The 24,734-nt window shown below is 33.3% G+C and overlaps 1 protein-coding gene across 6 annotated transcripts in view; it reads right to left on the minus strand.

The window, feature by feature from the left end:
• Window positions 1-1,796: 1,796 nt before the first annotated feature.
• Window positions 1,797-24,734, minus strand: part of PPP4R3B (protein phosphatase 4 regulatory subunit 3B) — a 49,086-nt gene continuing 26,148 nt past the window's right edge. For 3 of the 6 annotated variants that reach the window (XM_020909023.2, XM_070478457.1, XM_020909020.2), the window contains exons 8-16: window positions 23,426-23,557; window positions 22,254-22,356; window positions 19,728-19,769; window positions 17,937-18,095; window positions 13,929-14,098; window positions 11,871-12,010; window positions 11,304-11,488; window positions 9,627-9,829; window positions 1,797-3,484 (exon numbers count right to left, since the gene is read on the minus strand). In XM_020909023.2, the coding sequence (XP_020764682.1) occupies window positions 3,389-3,484; window positions 9,627-9,829; window positions 11,304-11,488; window positions 11,871-12,010; window positions 13,929-14,098; window positions 17,937-18,095; window positions 19,728-19,769; window positions 22,254-22,356; window positions 23,426-23,557 (1,230 nt within the window). In that variant the 3' untranslated portion in view covers window positions 1,797-3,388. Of the gene's footprint in view, window positions 3,485-4,232; window positions 4,341-4,627; window positions 8,598-9,626; window positions 9,830-11,303; window positions 11,489-11,870; window positions 12,011-13,928; window positions 14,099-17,936; window positions 18,096-19,727; window positions 19,770-22,253; window positions 22,357-23,425; window positions 23,558-24,734 lie in introns of those variants that run through there. The other 3 variants (XR_002316873.2, XM_020909021.2, XM_070478467.1) reach the window with 3 other exon arrangements.

Here is a 24,734-nt window from a genome sequence, read left to right on the forward strand (position 1 = left end):
TGCTTTCATGTGGCCAGTGTTAGATGGGAAGAGTGCAGTGTTATAAACAGGACCCTGCAGACAATAAGAGAAGGTTAGCATATGGAATTGGAGATAGGTGGGGTACTGATTTGCAAGGCCTGTAGGAATGTGAGAGTTTTACAGATTTTATAATGGCAGTGGGAAGTCATGGAAATTTTAAAGCAGGGAAGTTTCATGATCAAAATGTCCATTTAAAAAAGATGTGTAGTTGCTGTGTGGTGATTGGGTGAGTTTAAGAGTAGGTGCGGGTGAACAGGTATAGCATAATCAATGTAATGTAATAGTGGTTCTCTGGGGCAGAATTTAGCACCCTACATTGAGGCAGGAGCAACAGGACTTCAAAAATAGATGTAGGGGATGTTCAAAATATCCAGTTACACTTTTTAGAAAAGCAACATTAAAACAGACAAAGGAACAATTGCTTGAGCCTCTTTGAGGGGGAATTCTGCCATGGGTATACACGGTCTTCTGAGTTTGAAGTGATCCTGGGGTGGTGTGTAGTCCATTTGCTAAAAGGTCACACAAAATAGTAGGAGAAACCTTCCTTTCAGAAACTGTGTCATCCATAAGCACCTCTTTTTCTGGTTACAGGCCACTCCCAAGGTTTAATTTATAATTCCATTTTATCTCCTTATATCTATAGTTATAAGCTTTTAAAAAGGGATTCTAACACTTCCCTGGTGGTCCACTGGAAAGACTCCACGCTTCCAATGCAGGGGGTGTGAGTTCCATCCCCGGTCAGGGAACAAAGTAAAATCCCACACGCCCAAAGGCATGGCAAAGAAAAAAACAACACCCCAAACAGGATACTGAAATTACCTTAGTTCCAACCTTCAACATGCAGAGAAAACCCAGCCTTACTTTATATTTGTCACATTTTCATTGCTTACATGGACAAGTGGAAAACTAGTGATTGAAACACAGAAATTTATTTCATGAAGCTTTTTATTAAAAATAGGTTTTATATTGCATACATGTTTACAGATAACTATTTTAAGAGAACCTCAGGCATACAAATGTGGGCTGTGGCTTGCTTCACTGAGTGAAGATAAAGATAAAAAATCTTGATCTGTCTGCCTGAGGGTAGTCATTTGGGACAGCAGCTAACATATGTCATCTTAAGTTATTCTTTCAAGCGATATTTTTGCTTGCTCTCATTTCACTGTGGCTGAGCATCTGTGCCATGGAAAGTATTTTCCTGTAATTCAACAAAATATTCACAATTATGCTATAAAAAAGGTTCCTATGATAATGCTGCTTCACATTTCACCTGTGGCAGTTCTTCAGAAAGAAAAACTTACTAAAAAAGATAAAGATAAGACTTCCTGCTGGAACTCAAAAGTTACTTTACTAGGAAGAGTCAAGAGTAGAAAGGGAAATGTTTTAAGGCTGGGCTTCTTAGGTTCTAAGAGGAAATTTAATAAGAATGAAGAAGAGGGAAGGGGCTTGATAAAACTTGCTTGAAAGAGAATGTTTTCCTGTAGTAACTTTACTGATCTTTAAGTTGTCCTGAGTCACTGGACTGTTATGAGGTGGAAAGTTTCCATTATGTGCACCTATAATGAAAGAGGAGCTACTGCCCCATGCTGTGATCCTTTGGTGCTAGGACTTTAGGACCCAAGGCATACCTTCTCTTAGTATCAGTTATATTTCATGTGAGGTTGGCCTTTGTTTATTTAGAATTCTTTCATTCAGATTGGTGTTACGACACAGTGGTCTATAATAAATATCTATGGAAAACATACTGGCTTTTAAAAAATACTGTAAAATAGACATAACTCAAAATGGAATTTACTTATATTTACAACAAACCAAACAAAAGCAACAACCATAGAATTACAGGGTCACATTTTAATTCCTGAATTTTACAGGTCAGCATTAATATCACCACATGTATACAAATGGTGTAAAACAAGTACAGTGGTATTTTTAATACAAAATAAACATCTGTTTTATGGAAAAACTATACTTCATATCTACACAACAGCCCATCCTCCAAACAATAGCCAAAATTAAAATTAACTACAAAATCTCCAAAACAGGGGAAACTGCTTCAGTTTAAGCTATTCCAGGAAAAATGGACCCATAACACATTACAAGGGTGATCTGAAGACTGTAGCTGGAATTACTCATTTTAGTCTTTTTTTCCCCCCCAATGTATTATAGTTTGGGGGATGTTTTTCTCACTTCAGCATGATCTCAGATCAGCAAACTAACATTAAAATATTTAGTTAACTCACTGTTCTAAAAATAAAACCTCTTAACTGTTTGCCTCAGTTTATTATTTTAAATTCATTTTCGTACATGGAATGTGCTTTTATTCTTTAAAAAAAAAAAGCAGCTTTCAAATTACACCCTTTATTATGAAAAGCTTCAGGTGCTGCATACTGACTGACACTGAAGTAACTTCTTGGACCAAAATGACCTGTAGATATTAAATGCCACTTAATTCAGCACTATTCTTTGTATGTTAGTCTTTATAAATTACACCTTAAAACTTGCCTGCAGCTTTGCAGAGAAAACTTTACTAATGAAGTAGAAAGTGACTTTAAAGTATCTTCCACAAAAGATTGTACTGGTAGACAGCTGCAAACGTTCTGTTCAATATACTCCCGTTTCTAGAGAAAATCACTTTGGAATACTACTGTACTGACTCTTGGCATCTGTTATCTCTAAAAGTGCTGATTTTAAAGTTATAGTAACAAAACCATCCATTTTTAATCCAGTTTGTTTTCATCAAAATACACACTGAAATTTCCTGATGGAGAGAACTCAACATGTGCTGTAACACGGGGTGTTATTTCCCTCCAACTACCAATAAGGCTGAATTTCTGTTAGATCTTCAAAGAAATGGTCCCAACTGCTTAACTTCATTTTTTTAATGATAGTTGAATGTTTTGCATAAAAGTTAGAGGCAACTGATTAAAAGAACAACATGGCCAGCACCATTATACAAGTAATGTTATTGGGTTTGCAACTGAAGTTTTGTAATTGTTTCTAGATCAGAAACCCCCCTGGAGCAACCCTGCATTAATAATACCTTACCAACGTTATCCCTTCCCTAAACCATCCCCAAACCTGAGAGTTTCCTTGCTGAGAAGCTACCTCCCAGGTTACTTTTTTTTTTTAACATCCTGAAGGGCAAATCTCTTAATTACTAGCAAGCAATCAAGTTCCTGGGAAGCCTGTTTTTGTGTTTTTTTTTTTTACAGAACTAAACTCTCCAAGCTGATATACTGAGTGTCTTTTGCTATTCCTTGTATACTTATAAGTTCAAGTGAGAAAGCTTTCTGATTCGGATTTTCAGCTCATTGAACAGTTGCAGCATTTTTGTTCAACGACATGTTGAGGGCCCCCAGTAAATATTTTATGAGCCAAGACGAGGTCTTTTCCTGGGAGATGTTTCTTCCTCTTCTTCTTCCTCTTCATCATCTGGATAATCCACTAAACCAACCAAACTTCCCTAGTGAAGAATAAAAAAAATTTTTTAACATATGTAACTAAAAATCAGTTTTCTAAACTAATCACATATTATTATATCTGAAACAGATTATTTCTGAGTTTGATAAAGGAACTGCTTGATGATATAAGTACTTAGTAATACAATTGGTGGCATTCTTAAATTACCCTCAACTTCTTTACTTGGCTCAGGATAATCCAGCAAAATTTCACTGTGGAAAATAACTATCTCCAAACAGTAGGACTCAGAAAGAATCATGACATTTGGAGCTGCAAAGACCTTGGAGGTAAACTAGTTCACATCTCTAATCTTAAACTAGAGAGGATAGCCAGCCAGTGACAGAGAGTCTCCTGTTAGTCTCTGTTCCTCATGTATGTATTTCATCACTAAGTACACATCATTGTTTTTGTTCTGCTTTTGAAAAATATTTTTAAATGGCTGACATAATAAACACATGAAATGGTTTCTAAAAACTAATGACTAAAACTTTGAGGGCTAGCTCTCTCTATCCAAAAGAAAAGGATGCGGTTATTTCAGGTGTTGGATCTTTCATGAGTAATGGACCCCTTTGAAAATTCTATTAAAGCTCTGGATACTTTACCCAGAAAATTATATGTCCTCAGGTATGCATTAATATGAGCCAATCCCATGAAATTTATACACTACATCTAGTTCAAGCCCTTAGGATCTCTATAGGATAAGCAAATACAATAGAAGTCAAGTCATAATTCAAACCTAAGTAGCTTCATACCTAAAGAATCCAGGCATCTGGCATTAACACTTTACCAGAATATAATTGAAGCACTTCGATATTAATCAACAAAGGGCTCTGAGCAGCTAGAAGCAGTTATCGGAAAGTCTGTGAACCAGATAAAACTTACGTGAGCATCTTTCTGCTTCTTTCTCAGTTTGATAACACACATATCTTAATTTGGATAAGCAAGAAGCAGTGTGGCTAAATTTAAAACTTATAAAGCCCTTGGTACAGTGCTTAGTATGTAGTTACTATTTGCTAATTGATATTAACTACTACTACCACCATAATCATCATTGTTATTTGGTTTCCAGTCAAACAAGTTGGACGAGTGGAGGTAAGAGGTAGAAGACAATTACAGTAAAAAGGCACCAGTCTGACAGTCACAGGAATGACAGCAAATGAAAGTTTTAATTCTGCTTTTAATCCTACATATCACAAGGCACACACATTTCAGTTCCAAAAGGTTAACAATTAAAAATAATTTTTGGCGTAAGATCAATAAATATTGTCTGAAACACTCAGCTACACAATTTTTCAATTTTATCTCTATTATCTACACATATACACACCATAAACTCATTGTACATTTAAAAATGATGTTTAGCATACAGAAAGAATAAAAATACAAAATAAGAAATATTGGAAGTAAAAGGACTATAAATCCACAGATGCATATTGTGAAGAATTTGATTGACTTTTCATATACAACTATAAATGTTGTTTTTAAATAAATATCAGCTTTTGATGTTAGTAAACAAAGTTCTCTATCATTCTTTTAAACTCTAGTATTCCATGGTGCGGATACATCACCAAAGTTAAATTCCTTGTTGGATTGCTTTCCCAGGGATTATACTCTTTTTAAAATTTTTTTGTTTCTGACAATGTATCAACAAAGACCAAAAAGGAAATGAGAAAATAGCAGAGGAAAGATGTCAAGGCATTTTTGGAAGAAGAAATCAGAGAGGCAAAACAACTCATTTTTAATGGAGAACAAAGTCAAGAAAGTATTTTCAGGAGAATATAGAAATGAGAAGGAAGCAAACTGATTGGTCTTAATCCTAGCAAACAGAGAAAGAAAGAGCACCAAAATACTAGGGAAAGCAGGGAAGACAGTTAATGGTGGAGTCAGTGAAATAGACAACTGAGTCCTCAATTCTGTAATACATTCCCCTACTGCATGCCCACCCCCACCAGGAGCTCTCCCACCAACAACCACCATAAGGAAGAGGAACCACAAAGGTTCTGCATTTCAGGACTTTGGACACAGAGAAGGGCAGGCAGGATAAGGTGCCAGGGTGAAAAGGGACAAATAAATCTGTCTATATAAACATGTCTTAAATGAAATCAGAATGTTTTCTAATACCATATACAAAAATAAACTTGAAATGGATTAAAGACCTGAATGTAAGGCCAAATACTATAAAACTCCTAGATAAAAACAAAGGCAGAAGACTCTATGACATTATTTTTTTGGATCAGTTTCCTAAAACTAAGCAAAAATAGACAAATGGGGCCTAATTAAACTTAAAAGCTTTTGCAAAGCAAAGATGAAAAAACAACTTATTGAATGGGAGAAAATATTTGTAAATGATATGACCAGTAAGGGGTTAAAATTCAAAATTAATAAACTGTTCAAGTCAACATAAAAAAAAAAAACCCTTTTAAAAACTGGGCAGAAGATCTGAATAGACACTTCCTCAAAGATGACATACAGATGGCCAACAGGCACATGAAAAGATGCTCAGTGTTGCTAATTATTAGAGAAATGCAAATCAAAACTATAACGAGGTATTACCTCCTCTGGTCAGAATGGCCATCATCAAAAAAAGTCTACACATAATAAATGCTGGAGAGGGCGAGGAGAAAAAGAAACTCACTTATGGTATTGGTGGTAATGTAAACTGGTGCAGCCACTATGGAGAACAGTGCAAAGGGGTTCCTTAAAAAACTAGAGTTACCATATGATACAGTGATCTCACTCCTGGGCATATATTCTGACAAAACTATAATTCAAAAAGAGCCTTGCATCCCAATGTTCACAGCAGCACAATTTACAATAGGCAAGACATGGAAGCAACCTAAGTATTCATCAATGGATGACTGGATAAAGAAGATGTGGTATACATACACAGTGGTATATTAATCAGCTATGAAAAAGAATGAAATTAAAAAAAAAAGAAAAAAAAAGAAAAAGAATGAAATAATGCCATTTGCAGCAACATGGATAGACCTAGAGATAATCATATGAAGTAAATCAGAAAAACAAACATGGTATTGCTTATACATGGAATCTAGAAAGAACGATCATAAATGAACTTATTTAGAAACAGACTCACAGACATAGAAAATTATGATTACCAAAGGGGAAAGGGAGGAGGGAGAGGATAAATTAGAGGAGTTTGGGATTAACATATACACAATACCATATGTAAAACATAACCAAGAAGGACCTGCTGTATAGCACAGGGAGTATATTCAATATCTTGTAATAACCTGTAATGGAAAACAATCTAAAAAAGAACTTATCTATCTCTGAATCAATTTTCTGAACACCTGAAAAACAATGATGGTGAAAATGGTTAAAGGACCATTGGTGATAAAGAACCTGCCTTCACTCAGAAATGTGATCAGTTTCTTGAAAAAAGGTTGAGAGCCAATATAACTAGTGCTTTACTCTGTGAGCTCCTATATTGCTTAATATCAAATTTTTGTGATAGTCTTGAGTGACTGCACAATTAATTTGTTTTCCAAGAACAACTGCTATTTTTCTACTTGTTCCCCCCCAAAGTATAGATCAAATGTATTTGGCAATCTGCTGTTAGTGTCATAAGGGTGAAATAAGCATTTGGGTGTTTGCACGTGATTTTGCTTGTTCATAAATAAAAAATTATCTAGAAGGATAATAAACCGAAAACTCAGGGAGACAACTAAGCAAATAAAACCATTAAAAAAAATGAGTAAAAGGAGAGAAAAATTATGAATATTATAAGATAAATTAACAAGGCACAATATCCAAACAGAAAGCTATAGTGAAAGAATATAAAGTGTCCCAAAACTAAAGGTCATGACTTTTAATTGAGAAAGCTGAAAGTATTTCATTTTTAAGTTACAGAATACAGGGATAAAACTCCAAATGCTTCCAAGAAAGACAAATTAAATTCACACACAAAGATTTAGGAATAAGAATGTCTCTGGATTTCTTGGAAGGAATAACTTCACATTTTTGGAAGAAAATTATTTCTAATTTGGTTCCTTCTACATTCAGTTAAACTGTCAATCAAATATGGGGATACAATAATGACATCTTCCTACATGCCAGGTCTTATACTTTCTCTCTCATGAAATCCTTTTCTCAGGAAACAGAGAGGGTATGCTCCAATAAAATGAAATGGAAAATCAAGAAAGAGAACAGATTCGAGATCTAGGAAACAGTCAATGGAAGAAAAAAAGAAAGGCAAAGGAAGTGTTAGGGTGATGGCAGAACGGCCTTAAGACAATGGCTGTGCAGCGAGTCCAGAGAGCGAGCGATTCTGGCTGGGGCAAGATGGTGGTCTTCAAGAGAGACACCTCCAAGGAACAGACTATCTGGAAACTAACTTGAGAGGTACTGAAAGAATGAGTGAGAGGCATGTAACTGTTGCAACAAATGAAAAAATGGTCACAATTAAATTATTTAATAAAAAGTTACAAAGCAAAATATACTATAGGAAAAAAGAGCAGGAAAAAATGAATAAAAATTTTTACATTGTTATAGCTGTAAGATTATCAAATATTATTTTAACCAAAAATTGTGATACAGGGAGTAATAAGGGTGAGGATGTGGTAAGGAGTGGTAAAACAATGTATCAGTATTAGCACACTGTTTAGAAATAGAAGAAACAGAAGAGATCCAAGCTTTCTCTGTGGAGAGGAAAAGAGGACTTTTTTCCCCCATAATTTTAATACTATTTGCCTTTTAAAAGCAAGTATATATATTACTTTGATTAAAAAAAAAAAGCTAGTATATATTGAGTTGTGTCAAATAGTGTTCTAAGCTCTTTACATTTATTAAATAATTTAATTTTCACAACAAACTGATAAAGGAGGTACTGATTTATCCCTATTTAAAATGAGAAAACTAAAGCGTGGAGAGATTAAACAGCTAAAAAGAGGCAGAGTCAAGATCTGAACCCAAATAATATAATATTCTTAATATAGTGTCACAATATTACACTCAATTATCCTATCAAAAAAATGAAAACTTAAAAATTCTTGTTCCATAACATAAACTGTGTTTTACAAAACAGAAGAATCCCATTGAAAATGCTATTTCTTCAAGAACCCACCTTGCTACAAACACTTAAGAAAGATTCTACATTTCTGTAAAAAAAAAAAAAAAAAGAATAAACTCAGACTTGTATTTTATGTTTAAAACAAGCTTGACTTCAGTTAGGTGTTTGACTATGGCCTTCTCTTGTCCTTCTACCCTTATACTAAAGTTGTCCTATATTTATGCCTTTTCATTTTTAAGCCACTCCTTTTTGGGGAAAAGGATATTTTACATATAATGATACTGTAAAGGAAATAAAAACATTTTATATACAATTTAAACTATTTTACATAAAAAAGGTAACCACTGGGAAATACATTTGCTCTGTGAATGACAAAAAGATTATTAATAATATTCTTAAAGACTCACTCACTAAAATAACAAACCAATTTTAAAAAGGCAAGACTATGAATAGACAATCAACAGAAGAACAAATCAAAAGAGCTAATATTCAACTTCACTAGTAACAAAAGACAGTAACTGGGGAATGAGATATATTTTAATACTGTTTCCACTACTGAGTGAGTAAAGATTAAAAATCATTATAATAACACTGCCAAAGTGGCAGTGAGCGAAGCACACTCATACAATGGTTATGGTAACTAACTGGTAGTCTTTCTGGAGCGGAATTTGACAATATGTTGAAAAACATTTTTACTCATCCATCCAAGAAAATAATTTAAAATGCAACAGCAGCAGTAGTCAGTGAAATATCAGAATCAACTTATGTGCTCCAACGTACTGGTGGGGAGAGGGGATGCTTACAAATACTATTATACAGCTAAATAAAATGAAATTCTAATCATCAACAATGTTTTAATAACATAGAAAAATTCTTATAACAAATAAAAGCAGGATACAAAACTGTGCTTGTACAAAGAGCATAACTGTGTCAGATAAACCCACACACCTAAAGAACAATCAGTCAGATGTTAGCAGTCATTTTCTTATGACAATGTGTGCAACTTTTTATCTTCTTTGAAATTATTTTTATTATCCAATTTTTCTTCAGGAAACATGAAATAATTTTACAGATGAAAACAGCAAAGTTTGTTTGTGTGTAGAGCAGTTTCACATACCTTGGTGGCTGTTACAGATGTGGCCAAGTTTGTAGTTTTGGAAGAGGATCCATTAGAACTTGCTGGTGGTGTCTGAGCCACTACAGATTTGCTGTTTGTACTGTTTGTTCCATTAGCAGCACTGGTGGAGTGGGAGAAAGTAAATTTGAAGCCACCAGAAGATGTCCTTTTCGGAAGGTTTTCCTTATCTTCACTTTCCTTTGCTAAAGGAAACATAAATATTTGAATCTTTGTTGGTAAATACTGCTAAGTCAAAGCATCTGAAAAGAACAGTAATTTAAAACTTTTGCTTTTTTTGTAAGAACTAAGAGGGCACAGCATGATGAGTACAGTGATCCATCTTCATTAGCTGTCATCTTAGAAATCCCAGGGTTAGAAAGAACCTTAAGAATCAGGTAACTGATCAGCCACCCTACCCTAGAATTCTCCACTGCTCTATCTAGGACCCTTCCAAGGTCTCACTTGCTGTCTCTCTCTTTTTTTTAATTGTCTCTCTAAAGCGTCCACTCACTGATTCTATACTTCCATACTCATGAAAACCTAATAATCTCTCTCGCAAGTCAATAATATTCCAAATGCCTAAAGAAAATGATTATGATCATGCTTACTTATTTTCCAAATATTCCAGGTTCCTTTATCTGTTTCCTTTATGACAAGGGTGTCCACTATCTCTTAACATCTGGCTCATACTATTTTTATATATGATTCTTAACTGTTTGCAGTACTTCAGGTATTGCCTCACTGCCTCTTTTGACAGTAGTCAGGGCAGTGGGTATAATAAGTAAAAAAATAATTTGGCTACCAAAAGATACCTGTTTCTTAGGACATTTTCACAGGTTACTTGCTGCCCGAGGCTGAAGTAAATAGAACTTATGGCAGCAGTGAGGAGAAAATGAGTGAGGCAGGTAACAAGAGTTTCAAGGAAAATGTAGTAAGAAATTCATGAAACACTAACTTGTGAGAACTGCCTTAAGAAAAATCTAACACTCAAAATCACAAACTTACATAAAGTCTAGGAAGTGCTTTTGCCCTTCAAGATAAAAAAAATTTTTTTGAAACATTTAAATGATATATACAGTATGGTACTCTCCAATAGTGGTAATTGCTCAAGTCATAGAATTAAAAGTGATTTTTTCTTTTGAAAAACACTAGTAAGATCTTAGTTTTACAGACAAGTTAAACATATTTGAAAGACAGGAAATTTTACTATTACTTTTCCTCTTGACATTTTATCTTTATGAAAGCTTTATTAACAATTAAAACATTTCAAAGAGTAAAGTACTTCTCTCTTTAAGCTTAGTTTCCTCAGCTGTAAATGACAGAGTGCACTGGGAAGTTTCTATGGATCTCTGTGATCTCTATCATTATTGGAGACTTCAGTATAAAAATAAAGCCATAACTGTTCACAGAAGGCAAAGTATAAATAGACAATGCAATTTCTAAATAGCAAATGAAGAGCATCACAAAACAAGTTTCAAGAAAAATATTTTAAACATGAGAAATGTTTTGAAAAATCAGATTTTAAAAAAGTGATAATTTTATTTTAAAAGGTTTTTATTTAGCATAAAATTCATGTCTTTCATGCTTTATAAACTGTGATCACAACCTCACAAGCAACTATATAATTTCTATACTAAATAAGAGAATGAGCTAATCAAAAATTCAACACTTTAATACCTTTTTTAGTCTCCATGAATTTTTCATAACTATCTGGAAAATCATCTTCTGTCTTAGATTTTTCCACTGGTGCCACAACTGTTTTTCCTTCCTCCTCATCATCTTCATTAAACCACATTTCTTCATCCTCTTCCAAGGCCTTTGCATCTCTGCGAAATCTGTTACTACGTAATATAGATGGTACACTGTAAGAAATATATCACAAGTATTGAGTAATGACTTAAAATTCCTGACCAGTTTATATGAGAATAAATATGTATAACCAAGAGGAGGTGAAATAATTTTAACTGAGTATAACTTATAACCAGTTGTGAAAGAAGATGTAACCAGAGAACACTCCAAGGATGTTTGTACACTAACCTAAAAATTTATCTTGAGTTAAGATATGGAGCAGTAATTTTTTATATAAAGGATTCAGGACAAGGAGAACAGCCTACCCTCCTATACAACCCTGTATTTTCTAATGGTAGAAAGAAAACTCCTGGGTAAATTTTGTATGTAAGATCAAACTACATACGGCTTGGACATAATTTTATAGGTTATAAATGTAATATACTTAAAAAATACCTGTTCAGTTTCTGATTTTGTCTGTCTTTTTCTTGCTCATATTTAGTCTTCAATCCTTTGAATGTCTGAACATATTCAATTGATTCAAGTGCTTTATAAAAGTTTTCAACTATATGTGCAGTAAGAGACTTGATATCTTCCTGTATAAGCACAAAATTTATATTTCAAATATAATACAATACTTGCTAGAAGAAAAACTTAAAATTTTTTTATAGTTCCAAAACTGATCAAAATAAAGGTTTTTCAAATCACCTTCCAAAAATAAATGTCCTAGTTTCTTTATACATGAGGCAGGACTCCAAAGAAAACTTGGGAAAAAAAAAGAAGCAATTCCCTGAAGCCCTTCTGGGAGACTATACAGAACATTTGAAACATAAATGTATTTATTTTATGTCACCTATTTATTTTTTGCATTTACATAATAGTACTTTACAACTTAAAATAAGCACTTTCACATACAATTTCACTTGACTCTCATAACAATTCTATGAAATAGACTTTATTATCCTTATTTTAAAGAAAGGGAAAATTGAGGCTATGAGAGACTGGATAGCCTGATCAAGAGTGCACATCTAGTTAGAAAGCAGATTTTGAAATTATATTTTGAAAAAACACTGAAGATATTGCTTAATGACTCCTTGTTTAACTATCAAAGCAAGATAAGTCTTACTAACTAAAAAATAAACAAGATTCCTCCAACTATATCACATACACATATCTGATAAAACAACTTGACTTCCTCCTGTGTATTTCAAGTTCTCTAGACCAATAGTAATAAATTCTAAATTCTTAATGAATGATTTCAAGTAATCAGTGCAAATGCATGGTGAAAAGCAGGCTCATTATTAAAAACAGGTTGTGATCCAGGACTAAAGTATACATCCTATTTCTTTAAAAATAAACCATAATCTGAACTTTCAGAATTTTTAAGTCTTTAAGTTAGTTCCCCTGAATATCTGAATCAAAAAATATGCAAAGGAGAAAAATTAGAACCCAAGGTAAAATGGTTGTTACATATTGAAAGGAAAAAAAGGTAAGTCTTGGGCTTCAAAGGCTATTTATCAACCATTCAAAATTATTTTCAGAGAAACAAATTCAATCATAGGAATAAGGATGGTGTTATGAACCATACACTTCATTTGATCTGAATCTCAACAAAAATTTTAAAGGAAAAAAATATAAAAATTAATCTCTAATTCACAGAACAGTGTGCTGTGAACCTGGGTTCAGAAAGTTGGTGAGCCAGTTAACTATTTTCCCTTTTTTCTAAGGCTAGTACTTCTTTCTATCTTCTTCATCCTTTTTGCAAACCGTACTCATAGAAAATGACTACTCTGAGAAAAACAGTCTGCCAAATAATGTTGACATGAGAATAGTGTGTCATCAGTTCAAATTTGACTTGCAAGAAACAAAAGTAGAGAATGAATTTCTAGCTTTGATTTTCTTTTGTCAAGTTCTTTCTGATCATGTGGCCGTGACTGCCAGTGGAATCATTTCAGTGTGTGGGACAGGGTAAATTTACTGTACCAGTTCTTCAGTTTTCATCTTATCCCTGCTAGTCACATAGAGCTTTCTCTAGATCTTTTATGACAATTCTTTTGTTGCCCGAGACTGAGCTGCACCATATCTTCAAGCCCTGACTGTGCTCCTAAACAAATGAATGCATTTGAATAGGTCAGCTAATCACTTTGGGTGTCTCAAGCCCTCATCAATAAAATAAGGCAGTTGGAATAGTTCACCTAACAGTCTCTTCAACTTAAAATTCCATCATAACATTCTACCTTTTATGCATCTTGTATCAATGCCTACCAAAGGAATTATCTTCAACTTTACTATTCATTTTTACCACTACCCTTACAATAGATCAGAGATCATATCAATGGCATGCCAGAATGAAACATCCACATATGCTAAATATCCTGAGCCATTTAGCCAAAAAAAAGGAACTGAGAAGAATATAAACATGATTTAAAATACTATGATAATTTCACAATGTAAAATATTAACATCACTAAACATATCTTTTTTTTTAAAAAGAATCTTTTAATATAAACTTACCACTCTTATAAATTCAAATAACTCAATAACAGCTGAATTCAATAGATTGTACCGAGTTCCATTATCCAGAAGAGCATTTACAACTGGCTCAAAAAGATTTCCCTTGGTGATGTAACGATTGTAAAATTCATCTTTAAGGCCAATTATTCGCCTCATAAAACGAAGAGCACCTAATTAAAAAAAATACAGGGAATAAGTGGATAATCTTACTAATATTAATTATTGTACAGGTATTTCTACATAAAGAAATGTATATGTTCATCTAAAGTAAAAAGCAAAACTACATTAAAAATAATTGGGTTTTGAGAAAAATAGAATTAAAGAAAGACCACTGAAAACTTGTAAAACTTATGTAGGGAGCTAACAAAATTCCAACAACTGGTAGGCAGAGAGCTACAAGGCAGAGAGATTAGAAAATACACAAAACCCACACAATACAAATGCTGGCACTATTTAAAGCAGTTCTGGTAGACATGAGACAATATAGTGAAGGCAGCGTAGAATCAGCAGGAGCTGTCATTAGGAAAGGAACAAGAATGGTGCAGCCTGCCAAGAGCCAAGACTTCATTAACTCTGTGGGGGACATAGGGGAGAAGGGAGTGGGGGGAGCTTTGGAAGTAGGTGCTTCTTTTAAATTTTCTGAAAATACAGCCAAAGGTGCTCCTGCTACCTGTATACAGGAGAGCTAAGGGGTTGCTTTACTTTTCTGGTGAAGGCTATTCCAGTTTTCTTTGCCTTTGGAAAATCATCTGTGAACCAACACTACCTCCAGATTATAATAAGCTGTTTAACCTTTGGCAAACATGTACTATGGCAGATCAGATTGTATTTGTAAAAGAGTGACAGAGCAATGAATAAGCAGTATAATTTGGCTTTTCACATTTTAGAATATTGAAATGAAAATTTCCCTTTAACTAGTCTTTTCCCTAGTTAAATAAAGCTAAACAAATTTAGCAATATTACTAAAACTTTGATGAAACACAAACTAATTTCAATCCCTTATTTTTATGTTTATCTTTTAACTTGTGACCTCTCTCCTAGATAGCGTAATTTATTCTATAGATACCACTAAGCCACATCCTTTAAAACACAAAGCTTCTGATTTTCTGTTAGTTTCATTACAAACCCTCATTCACAGATGGAAGTTACTAAAAGAAGAAGTTGTGTCTATCGAAAGAGGTTCTAAATATTAAACAGAAATAGGCCACATAAGGTATGAATGTGTGATCACTGTAACACTTAAAACAGGTGTGGACAGAAGTGCTAGACTGAAAACATCACTTCTTTTTATAGTAGGGTAAGAACTAGTTTATTTAGGATTAAAAAGACTGAAATACTGGCAAAGACCTGAGAAAACAGGCAATTTCATTATGTTGCTGGTGAATGAACATGCACACAAAGCTATAGTTAAAACAGCATTGTTTATAATAATTTAAATCTTAAACAATACAAACATTTAAATACTGGATATTCATTCAATTATGATATGTCCATTTAAATAGGACCAATAAGCAGTCACTTCAGAAGGGACTATTTATAGAAAGCCATACAGGAAAATCTAGCATGAGAACATTAATTCTTTCAAAATATAAAGGTTTAATGTAAATCTAATCAGGATGAACTGGATAAAGTTATTTTTAAGTTGCTGTGGAAGAACAACTCTAAGAACCAAGAAAATTATGAAAAAGGAAACAGAAGAGGTGCTAGGCAGATATTAAACTTTATACCAGAGATATTATAATGACAAAATAAACATTCTCATTCATTTTATCTTGTGAAATGAAAGCACAGATGATTCAGACATAAGACAAATGTATATGGTAAATTATTATGTATCAAGTATTTTAATTCAGTAAAGAAAATATAGTTTATTTAGTAAGGTGTTAGTACAATTGGTTATCCATCCAATAGAAAAGCTAGGGGACTTTGCTGGTGGTTTAGTGCTTACGATTCCATATTCCTGGGCTTCCCTGGTGGCTCAGATGGTAAAGGATCTGCCTGCAAGGCAGGAGACATGGGTTTGATCCCTAGGTTGGAGAGATTTTCTGGAGAAGGAAATGGCAACTCATTCCAGTATTTTTGCCTGGAAAGTCCCATGAACAGAGGAGCCTGGTGGACTACCATCCCGGGGTTGCAAAGAGTTGGACACAACTGAGCATGTGTGCAGGAGACTCCGATTTGATCCCTGATGGGGAAGATTCCATGTGCCCTGGAGCAACTAAGCCTGTGTGCCACAACTATGGAGCCTGTGCTCCAGAGCCCGGGAACCGGACTACTGAGCCCATATGTCACAACTACTGAAGTCTTTCAGTAGGGTGGGTCCTGGAGCCTACGCTCCACAGTAAGAGAAGCTATGGCAATGAGAGGCCTGCACAAGGCAACTAGAGAGTAGCTGCCACTCCCTGCAATTAGAGAAAATCGCCTGCAACAATGAAGACCCAGTACAGCCCCCCCACCCCAATCAAATTATTAAAAACAAAACAAAACTCGATGCTCCCAATGCAGGGGACTATCCCTGGCCAGAGAACTAAGATCCCATATACTAAAGAGGCGTGGCAAAAAAAAAGAAAAGAAAAAACAGACAAAGAAGAAAATCGAGGAATATATTTGTATAAACTTAGGACACAGAAGACTTTAAGCAAGACCAAAAAACCCATAAAGACATTTGTTGTCATAAAGAATTTTATAGCAATTATATGGAAAACAATGCCACAAGTCAAGGTAAAGACAAATGAGATGGGACATTTTGTTCCCCAAAATGTGATAAACTGCCAATATCTCTAATATATAAGAGCTCTAAGAAAAGGATAATAGGCAACTTATAGCAGATAACATACAAAAGCACTAAAATGTGAAAAGATGGTATCAAGGAAAATATAAATTGAAACACAAACAATACATTTTCCATCATCAGCTGGATAACATTTAAAAAAGCAGTCACATTGAGTGCTGTTCAATGAATGCATTTTTCATGTCAGATGCCTCGACCTTTTGAGAAAGTAATCTGGAGGCTATTATGTTAAATTAAAATCAAAAAAGGATATATTAAAAATATAGTAACATTTTGCCCTGGCAATACCAATACTGGGGATCTACCCTATGGAAATGAACCAGTAAAGATTTATGTACTAGGCTAATTACTACATTATTATTTGGAATGGCAAAATACCCAAACAATCTTGTAATCCATGTAGTGGAGAATGATAGAATAAGTTGTGGAAGAGCCACTTTATGAACTGTTACTCAGCTATGTTTAGGAAAAATATTGTTCACGCCATATCCAATGAGCTAGAGTAACATGAAGGGGCTGAGATGTGTGTTAGCATGATCATGTTTCTATAAAAATAAAACATGAAAACCTATACATGTGTGAATGTTTATGTAAATTTGCACAGGTATGGAAAAAGGAATGGAAAATAAGTAGTGCAGGCAGTTAACACTGGCTTTATTAAGGCCTTAAAAATTAAGGTATAGATTAACCTTTTCTCTATACTTTAAATGTTTACATTTTAACTATGATTTTCATGCTCAGAAAAAAATCCACAAAGCTCTTATTTGAGAGAGAAGGTTTCTTTACCTTTATCTGCAGGTGAAATTATGAGGAAGAAAAGAAGGAATATGCCAAAAATCCACATTTGAGCAAACATCAGCATTAAAGTTTGATTTTTATTGGTCCAAGTGGTCTACTAAAGGGCTACCCATAACTTAATTTTACAAGTTTAAATAACCTGAGTTACACAAAAACACATAAGGCCGGTATCTCAAAAATAAGAGTCACTACTAAATGACAGTTTGATGAAACAGATGTAAAAGATGGCAGGAGAGGTTCTGTTAGTGATATCATTGCACATGGTATTATATCACAACTGAATCTAAATGTGAGCAATATGTAGGTGGGAGAAGCACTTATGACCTATTCCTCCTGTCCTTTAAATAAAAGACTAAAACTATTAAAAATGTTGTTCCATAAGACATTTTACAAGAATGTTCATTAAAACTGTTACTTACACAAGGCCAGGAAAGTGTGCTTTGAATTCATCAAGACCAAGACTCTTCTTAGCAAGTCCTTGTTCATAATATAGTTTTTTATGTGATACGTGTGATGTTCCACACAAAATGTGAGTAGTTCTAAAATTAAGGCAAGCAGCTGTGCTGTTTGATAATTATCTGCAAAGAAAATCATTGTATGAAAATACACACTGCAACACATCTAGACAAAGAGAATACTAAGTATAAATCCTTTATTTTAGAAAAGTAAAACTGTGTTTTTTCCTAATTTTTATATCAATTAAAGAAGCTACAGATTTTTATTTTTTCATTAGGTAGACACTCCAGAAGTATTAGTAGTTTTACCTACTAAATACTTTCTAAGGCTCTAATATAAAATATTTAAGTATGTTAAATAAAAATCTACAAACATGATAATAAGACCCTCACTGCACTGAGATGTTCTTAGTAATGATTTTGTAATATGTGCTATCATTATTAACATTAATGGGTCTATAAAAGGATCTACCCCATAGTAAAGAGGAAATATCTTAAACTTTTTGCCTAAAGTGGTACAACACAAATTTCTCAAGAAAAATTAATATGCTTTCTTTAAAGACATCTTTAAGAAAAGGACATTTCTGGCTGTTTGAATATCAAGTGAAAAATATTATATCAAGATTTTAAGATAATAATCTTTTTAACATCAAATCATGATATCGATGACAGGCCTACTAAAATATTCCAGCTTTTTCTTCCTCAAGAGGCTTTTGTTTACATACCATGGAATGATTTACAATTGCTTCTTGAACATCAAGACTGAATATATAATTACCCATACCTACTGTAAATATTTTAAGCAAGAAAACATTAAGCTATGAAGAAATTATGGAATCAAAGCCTTAGAGAATAGGAAAAAAAACTGACATCATCTAGTCCAACTATTTTATTTTTCACATAAATATTTTGTGGAACATCACATGATGTTATCAGGAAGAAATTTCAGCGTTCTTTTTAATAAAAGAATGACCATCAAATATAGAAAATACAATTCTGATACTCAAAGATCTTTTCTACTACAAATCTAAGTAAAGAGTTTTACCTGCTCCAGACTAATTAGTATAACAGCCAACACCACAGTCAATATTTGAACTAGTTTCTTACCATTAAAAACAATTCTCTTTAATTTCTCAATTCCCAAATTTTAAGATTTTGCAACAGCAGTCTGTAGTGTTAAATTAAATGCCTTGTTTTCACTTTCCCAAATTAGGATGTGAAATCACTCACAATATATCTAATAATTCAACCTCTGAACTGCTTCCTTATTTGAAACTGGCTTCCCTAGAACTCTGATGAGCCTGGTAGAAAAGACAGGATGCTTAGGTACACACAGCATATTTTCCATATTACCAGGTCAATACCTGATACATAGGTTCCAAGTAGAAATAACAGTGCTTATACTCAGTATCATGAGACATCTATGTATGCAAAGACTGTTATGAAGACTACTTCCTAACTGATTTGCCTTAGTTATACTGTATTTAAAAAATAAGAAGGAACTAATCCTCAACTTTTAGAGGTCTTCTAAAAAAAAAAAATGCAGGACATAAGCTCTAAATTTACAGAAAAAAAAAAGTTTCAAATGGATTTTCCATCTTTGATATTAGAGTTGAATTTTTTTCTTTTAAAAAAAAATCTAGTTTTGGATTTTTGGATAAAAATAAACCTTTCCTAGTTTTGTCTAAGTACATTATATTTTGAATAGGAAAAACATAATTTGCATTAGTTCATAAAATAAGAATTTATACTTACCAGGACAAATCGTGCTGCTTTTGTTAGATCCAACTATATTATCTAAAAAAAAAATTAAAATCAGTGACTTCAGTAGTAATAACTCACACTTCCTTAGCACTTTACAACATACAAAGCACATCTTTGATCATAACCTCATTTTACTGGCATAATAGCCATTAAAATTAGTAGCTTCAGTCAAATATTATATCTCGATCTGCAATTTTTTTAGAGACTTGGGTGCAGATGAACAGTTATTAAAATATGGTATCAAATATTCTATTAATTTAACACAAATTTTAACAATTAGTCACTTACGCTTTGAATTAAAAAAATTAAGAATATTAAAAGTTTCGATTCCTAGGCTCACATCTTAGAGCATATTTATGTAAGGAAACATAATAATGTATACCAGAGCATTGTCTGTTAACAGCAGAAAGCTAGAAACAAGTTACTATGAAAAACCACACATTATACATGTCATAGTAATATAAAAAACAGGAGTGATAAACTCCAAATTTGGCATTTCTTGAGGGATGGGGATGGGGTAAAATGGGAATGCATTAGAAACTATGTATAATTTATTTTTTTAAAACTGAAAAAGCACAAGTCAGTATTGACAAAGCCAATGGGAAATATGTATCTGTGATGCTATTATCTAAATATTTCTGTATGCTGGAAACGTTTTACTTTAAAATGAAAGCTATGTAAATCCGTGGCTGATTCATGTCAGTGTATGGCAAAAACCACTACAATATTGTAAAGTAATTAGCCTCCAACTAATAAAAATAAATGGGGAAAAAAATGAAATGAAAGCTAAAAATGCATTTAATTTATATAAATGGAAACTTTCTGAAAGAAAACATTGTGACATGCTGTTTTTACCCATTCAATTTTATATTTTTGAGAACTAATCAGTTGACAGATCAAAATTCAGTTATTTGACTGCTAATTAGTATTCCACTGTACAAATATACATGTTCATTTCCTACAGTGAACAATGCAACAACATTCTTATATCTGTCATGTGTATGCATAAATGCTCCCTAAGATATAAATTCAGAAATGGAGCTGATAGTATTATCTAGGGTGTACAATTTTTATTAGTTTAACAAAGATTTTAACTGACTTCCTCTTAACTGATTTAACAGATAAACCATCATTTTCTGAGCTTATGTCCCCCAACATTTCTCATTTTACCAGTTGAGCTGTATACTTCTCAGAGTCAGTCCTTTTAGCTATTTATATTTGGCACATGATCACATAAACACTGTAGATAGATTATTACAGTTCTGTGACATTTTATCAATGGCTAAGTTAAATACAGCAGAACTCAACTTATATGCACAAAATTATGAATACTTAAACACTTAAAGGGAAAGTACTTAAAACCACAGCAGAATTCTACACTCAGATTGCTTAAAAAATATGTCTCAGTTTTCACTCCATTTTAATAAACTGAAACTGGAAATTGTAGCTGATAAATTATGGTGCTGTTTATGTAAGAATGCAATATGGAAATAAAATTAAAGAAAAGAAAGTGAAAGTGACAATGTTAGGTGCTCAGTTGTGTCCAACTCTTTGCAACCCCATGGACTGTAGCCTGCCAGGCTCCTCTGTCCACAGAATTCTCCAAGCAAGAATATGCAGTAGGTAGCCACTCCTTTCTCCAGAGGATCTTCCCAACCTAGGGACTGAACCCAGTTCTCCTGCATTGCAGGCAGATTCTTTACCGTCTGAGCCACCACAATTAAAGAAAACCCATATACAAAAAACAGACTTCCCAGGAGCTTAAACAGTAAAGAATCTGCCTGCAATACAGGAGCCCAGAGTTTGATCCCTGGGTTGGGAAGTTCCTCTGGAGAAAGGAATGGCAATCCACTCCAGTATTCTTGCCTGGAGAATTCCATGGACAGAGAAACCTGGTGGGCTACAGTCCATTCGGTCACAAACAGTCGGACACGACTGCGCGACTAACACACACATGCACATGCACACACACGCACACAAAGAAAAAAAAAAACAAAAAAAGACTTGACACTATTCGAACTATCAGTAAGAGTCAGCATGTAAAGTAAACGTTTATTTTTAAAAATTATTATTCTCTGCTTTAACCAACCTTTAAACTTCTGACGCTTATGTTCAAAAATTAAAGCATTTTTTTACTGTATTGCCAACTCTAAAATGATGGTTCCCTTGGATTTTCTAATGTAGGTAATATACTCTCTATACTTACTCACTCTGATATTAACTTTATTTTTACTTTTATTTTTTGATATTAACTCTTAAGACTCTGGGAACAATCTTCTTTTGCTAAGTGTTTACATTTCTCTTCCTCAAGGTGTAATACTTTCTCCCACATTTTGTACACACTTCTCTACCACAGACACTCTAAAACATGGGAAACCATGATTTTATATTTCAGGTTAAAATTTTAGGTAATAATTTCCCTGTCATAAAAAGCATCAAGTAAAGAGCCTGTTAGCTTTAATACTTATCTTGATCTTTTAAAACAGAAATCATAAGCAGGTAAGTAAGAGGCCCTACCCTTTTCACGTCTGTCTTCTGAAGTATTGGTCAAAAGTGGTGCTGTGAGGACATGCATACAATGGTTGTAGAAGAAATTTAGAAATTCACTTTTTTCAGTTTTCTGAAATATACAGAATTAAAATAAAAACTTTATTATCTTTATAATTAATAGAACATCTTCAAGAATTAGCAGTGCAAGTCATACACAAACAAGAGATACTTTAGGATACTGTGAAAGTATCCTAACTCAACAAAGTTATCATATTCACCTTAATCTTATTTCTGAAGAACTGACAAACATATTTCATATTATGTATTAAATGAAAAAAAGCATTATAAAAGGTTTCTCCAAGGAAAATTATTCAAAATAATTTCTTTCACGAGTATGATTTGAAATGCAATGGAAAATCTATCAATGTAAGAACAACTTAACTGCTTAAAATTTGAAAGCTCAGATTTCACAATGTATCCAAATTTGAACAAATACCAAGTTTATTTATCAGGCCACTAGAAATGGTATAGATTTTCGATATTTCTTAAAAAGTTTTAAGAATCTGTTACTTGGAAATTTGGAAAATAGTGCCTTTTGGTTTTTTTACCATTATTTTTTATATAATTGGCTCTATAAACGTGTAATGATTTGAAAACATAATTTTTCTCTAAATATGAGGGAATTCTATAAAGGAGAAGTATTCAAACATTTTGAGATAACCACTAATAATATTTTGTGATATTTCCTTAAGTCCTTTTTGTGTAATGACTCCTTTCACCATGCAATTAAGATAATCTGATACATACTGTTTCTTTTTTACTGTGATAAAAAACATATAGAATTTACCATATTAACCATTTTATATATAGTTCAGTAGTGTTAATTATATTCACATTGCTGTTTTAATTTTTAAGATGCTAACATACAGAGGCCAAGAAACAAAAATAGAAGTGCTAGCATTTTACCAAGATTTCAGCAGATTACAATCTTGTATTTTGCTGCAAAAATAACTGCTAGAGGAATATTACTGCTACTTGAATACTGAGTGTACAAATGCTTGAATGCTTTTCAAAATTGTACAAATTTTCAAAATTTAAATATTTACATATAATTTATATATTTATATACAACTTAGTATATACAAAATCATCTAAAACTGACTAGACCAAAATGTTTCTATTGCAGAGTAATTTCTTACATTGGTTGTAGCCAGCATGTTCTCTGGATCAATTAGAGTACGAAGAAGTCCCATTAACTGAACAGCACCTCCTAGCTCAGGATCAGTGTCACAGATCATTTGTTCAATTATGACATTGATAAGAAGGATATCCTGAAAGAAAACAGGTTTATATGAGACCTGGTTTGGATATAAGACAAACACACCGGCTGAAAGAACAAAATCAGAATCATACAGGAAGAAAAAAAGAATGGATGAAATTATTTAAACTTTTTAATCCTCATGTCTTCAAAGTTCTATAAACATACTAGAGTAAAAAGAAACCCACTCAAAACCAAACAAAAATCAGAGCACACAATAGCTTACAATATCATCCTTATAGGCAATGGAAAGCAAAATCATTTACCAGAAATTCTTATTCGCTAACATATTCTCAATCTTGGTAACTAAAATAACACTGACAAAATATATGAAACTACAACTGGTAATATAGAAGACACCAGACAATGAAAGACACTAAGAGATGGGTAACAAATGAGATGAGCCCTATAATATATGTTAGGTATTATTATTAGTATTAATTACTGGATTCTGCAAACTAAGTAAAAATCACTTCTAAAAAAACTGGCATTAACCTTGTGGCTAGAGATTATGTTGTGGAGAGTAGCATGGAATAGCAAAATGGTCTTATCCCAGAAGTACACTCACCTCAGCAAACAATTAAAATTAGTCTACCTATAATGCATGACTAAACCCACTTCAAAGTAACAATGTGCTGAGACAATGAACAAATAATTCCTAATATAATGAATGATTTAACATTCATCAATGAGCTAAAAGAATTACAAGCATTCTGAGTTAGTTGTCTGTAAAACAGGCTTCCCTTGTGGCTCAGCTGGTGAAGAATCCGCCTTCAATGCGGGAGATCTGGGTGCCATCCCTGGGTTGGGAAGATCCCCTGGAGAAGGGAGAGGCTACCCATTCCAGTTCTGGCCTAGAGAATTCCGTGGACTATACAGTCCATGGGGTTGCAAAGAGTTGGACACGACTGAGTGACTTTCACTTTCACTGTCTGTAAAACAGGCTTCATTTTCTTAGCAAACTTGATAAACAGGAGGAACAGCTAAATTAAAGGACCAAGCCTCTAATGGCAGTACAGCTAATAACTAGCTAGGTAAGCAGCCTTATTTTAACTCTTCCATGCTCTTTTCTCCAATGGAACTAAAATTCAGCAGTCATTAAAGTCAGACCACTCTCAAAATTCAAGCCAGCATTTTTAACTGCATGGTAAAGTTCTTTTCTGGCATGAAAACAAATCTAATTTTCCTTA

The sequence above is a fragment of the Odocoileus virginianus genome, chromosome 2 (genome assembly GCF_023699985.2).
Source record: "Odocoileus virginianus isolate 20LAN1187 ecotype Illinois chromosome 2, Ovbor_1.2, whole genome shotgun sequence".
NCBI classification, from domain to species: Eukaryota; Metazoa; Chordata; class Mammalia; order Artiodactyla; family Cervidae; genus Odocoileus; species Odocoileus virginianus.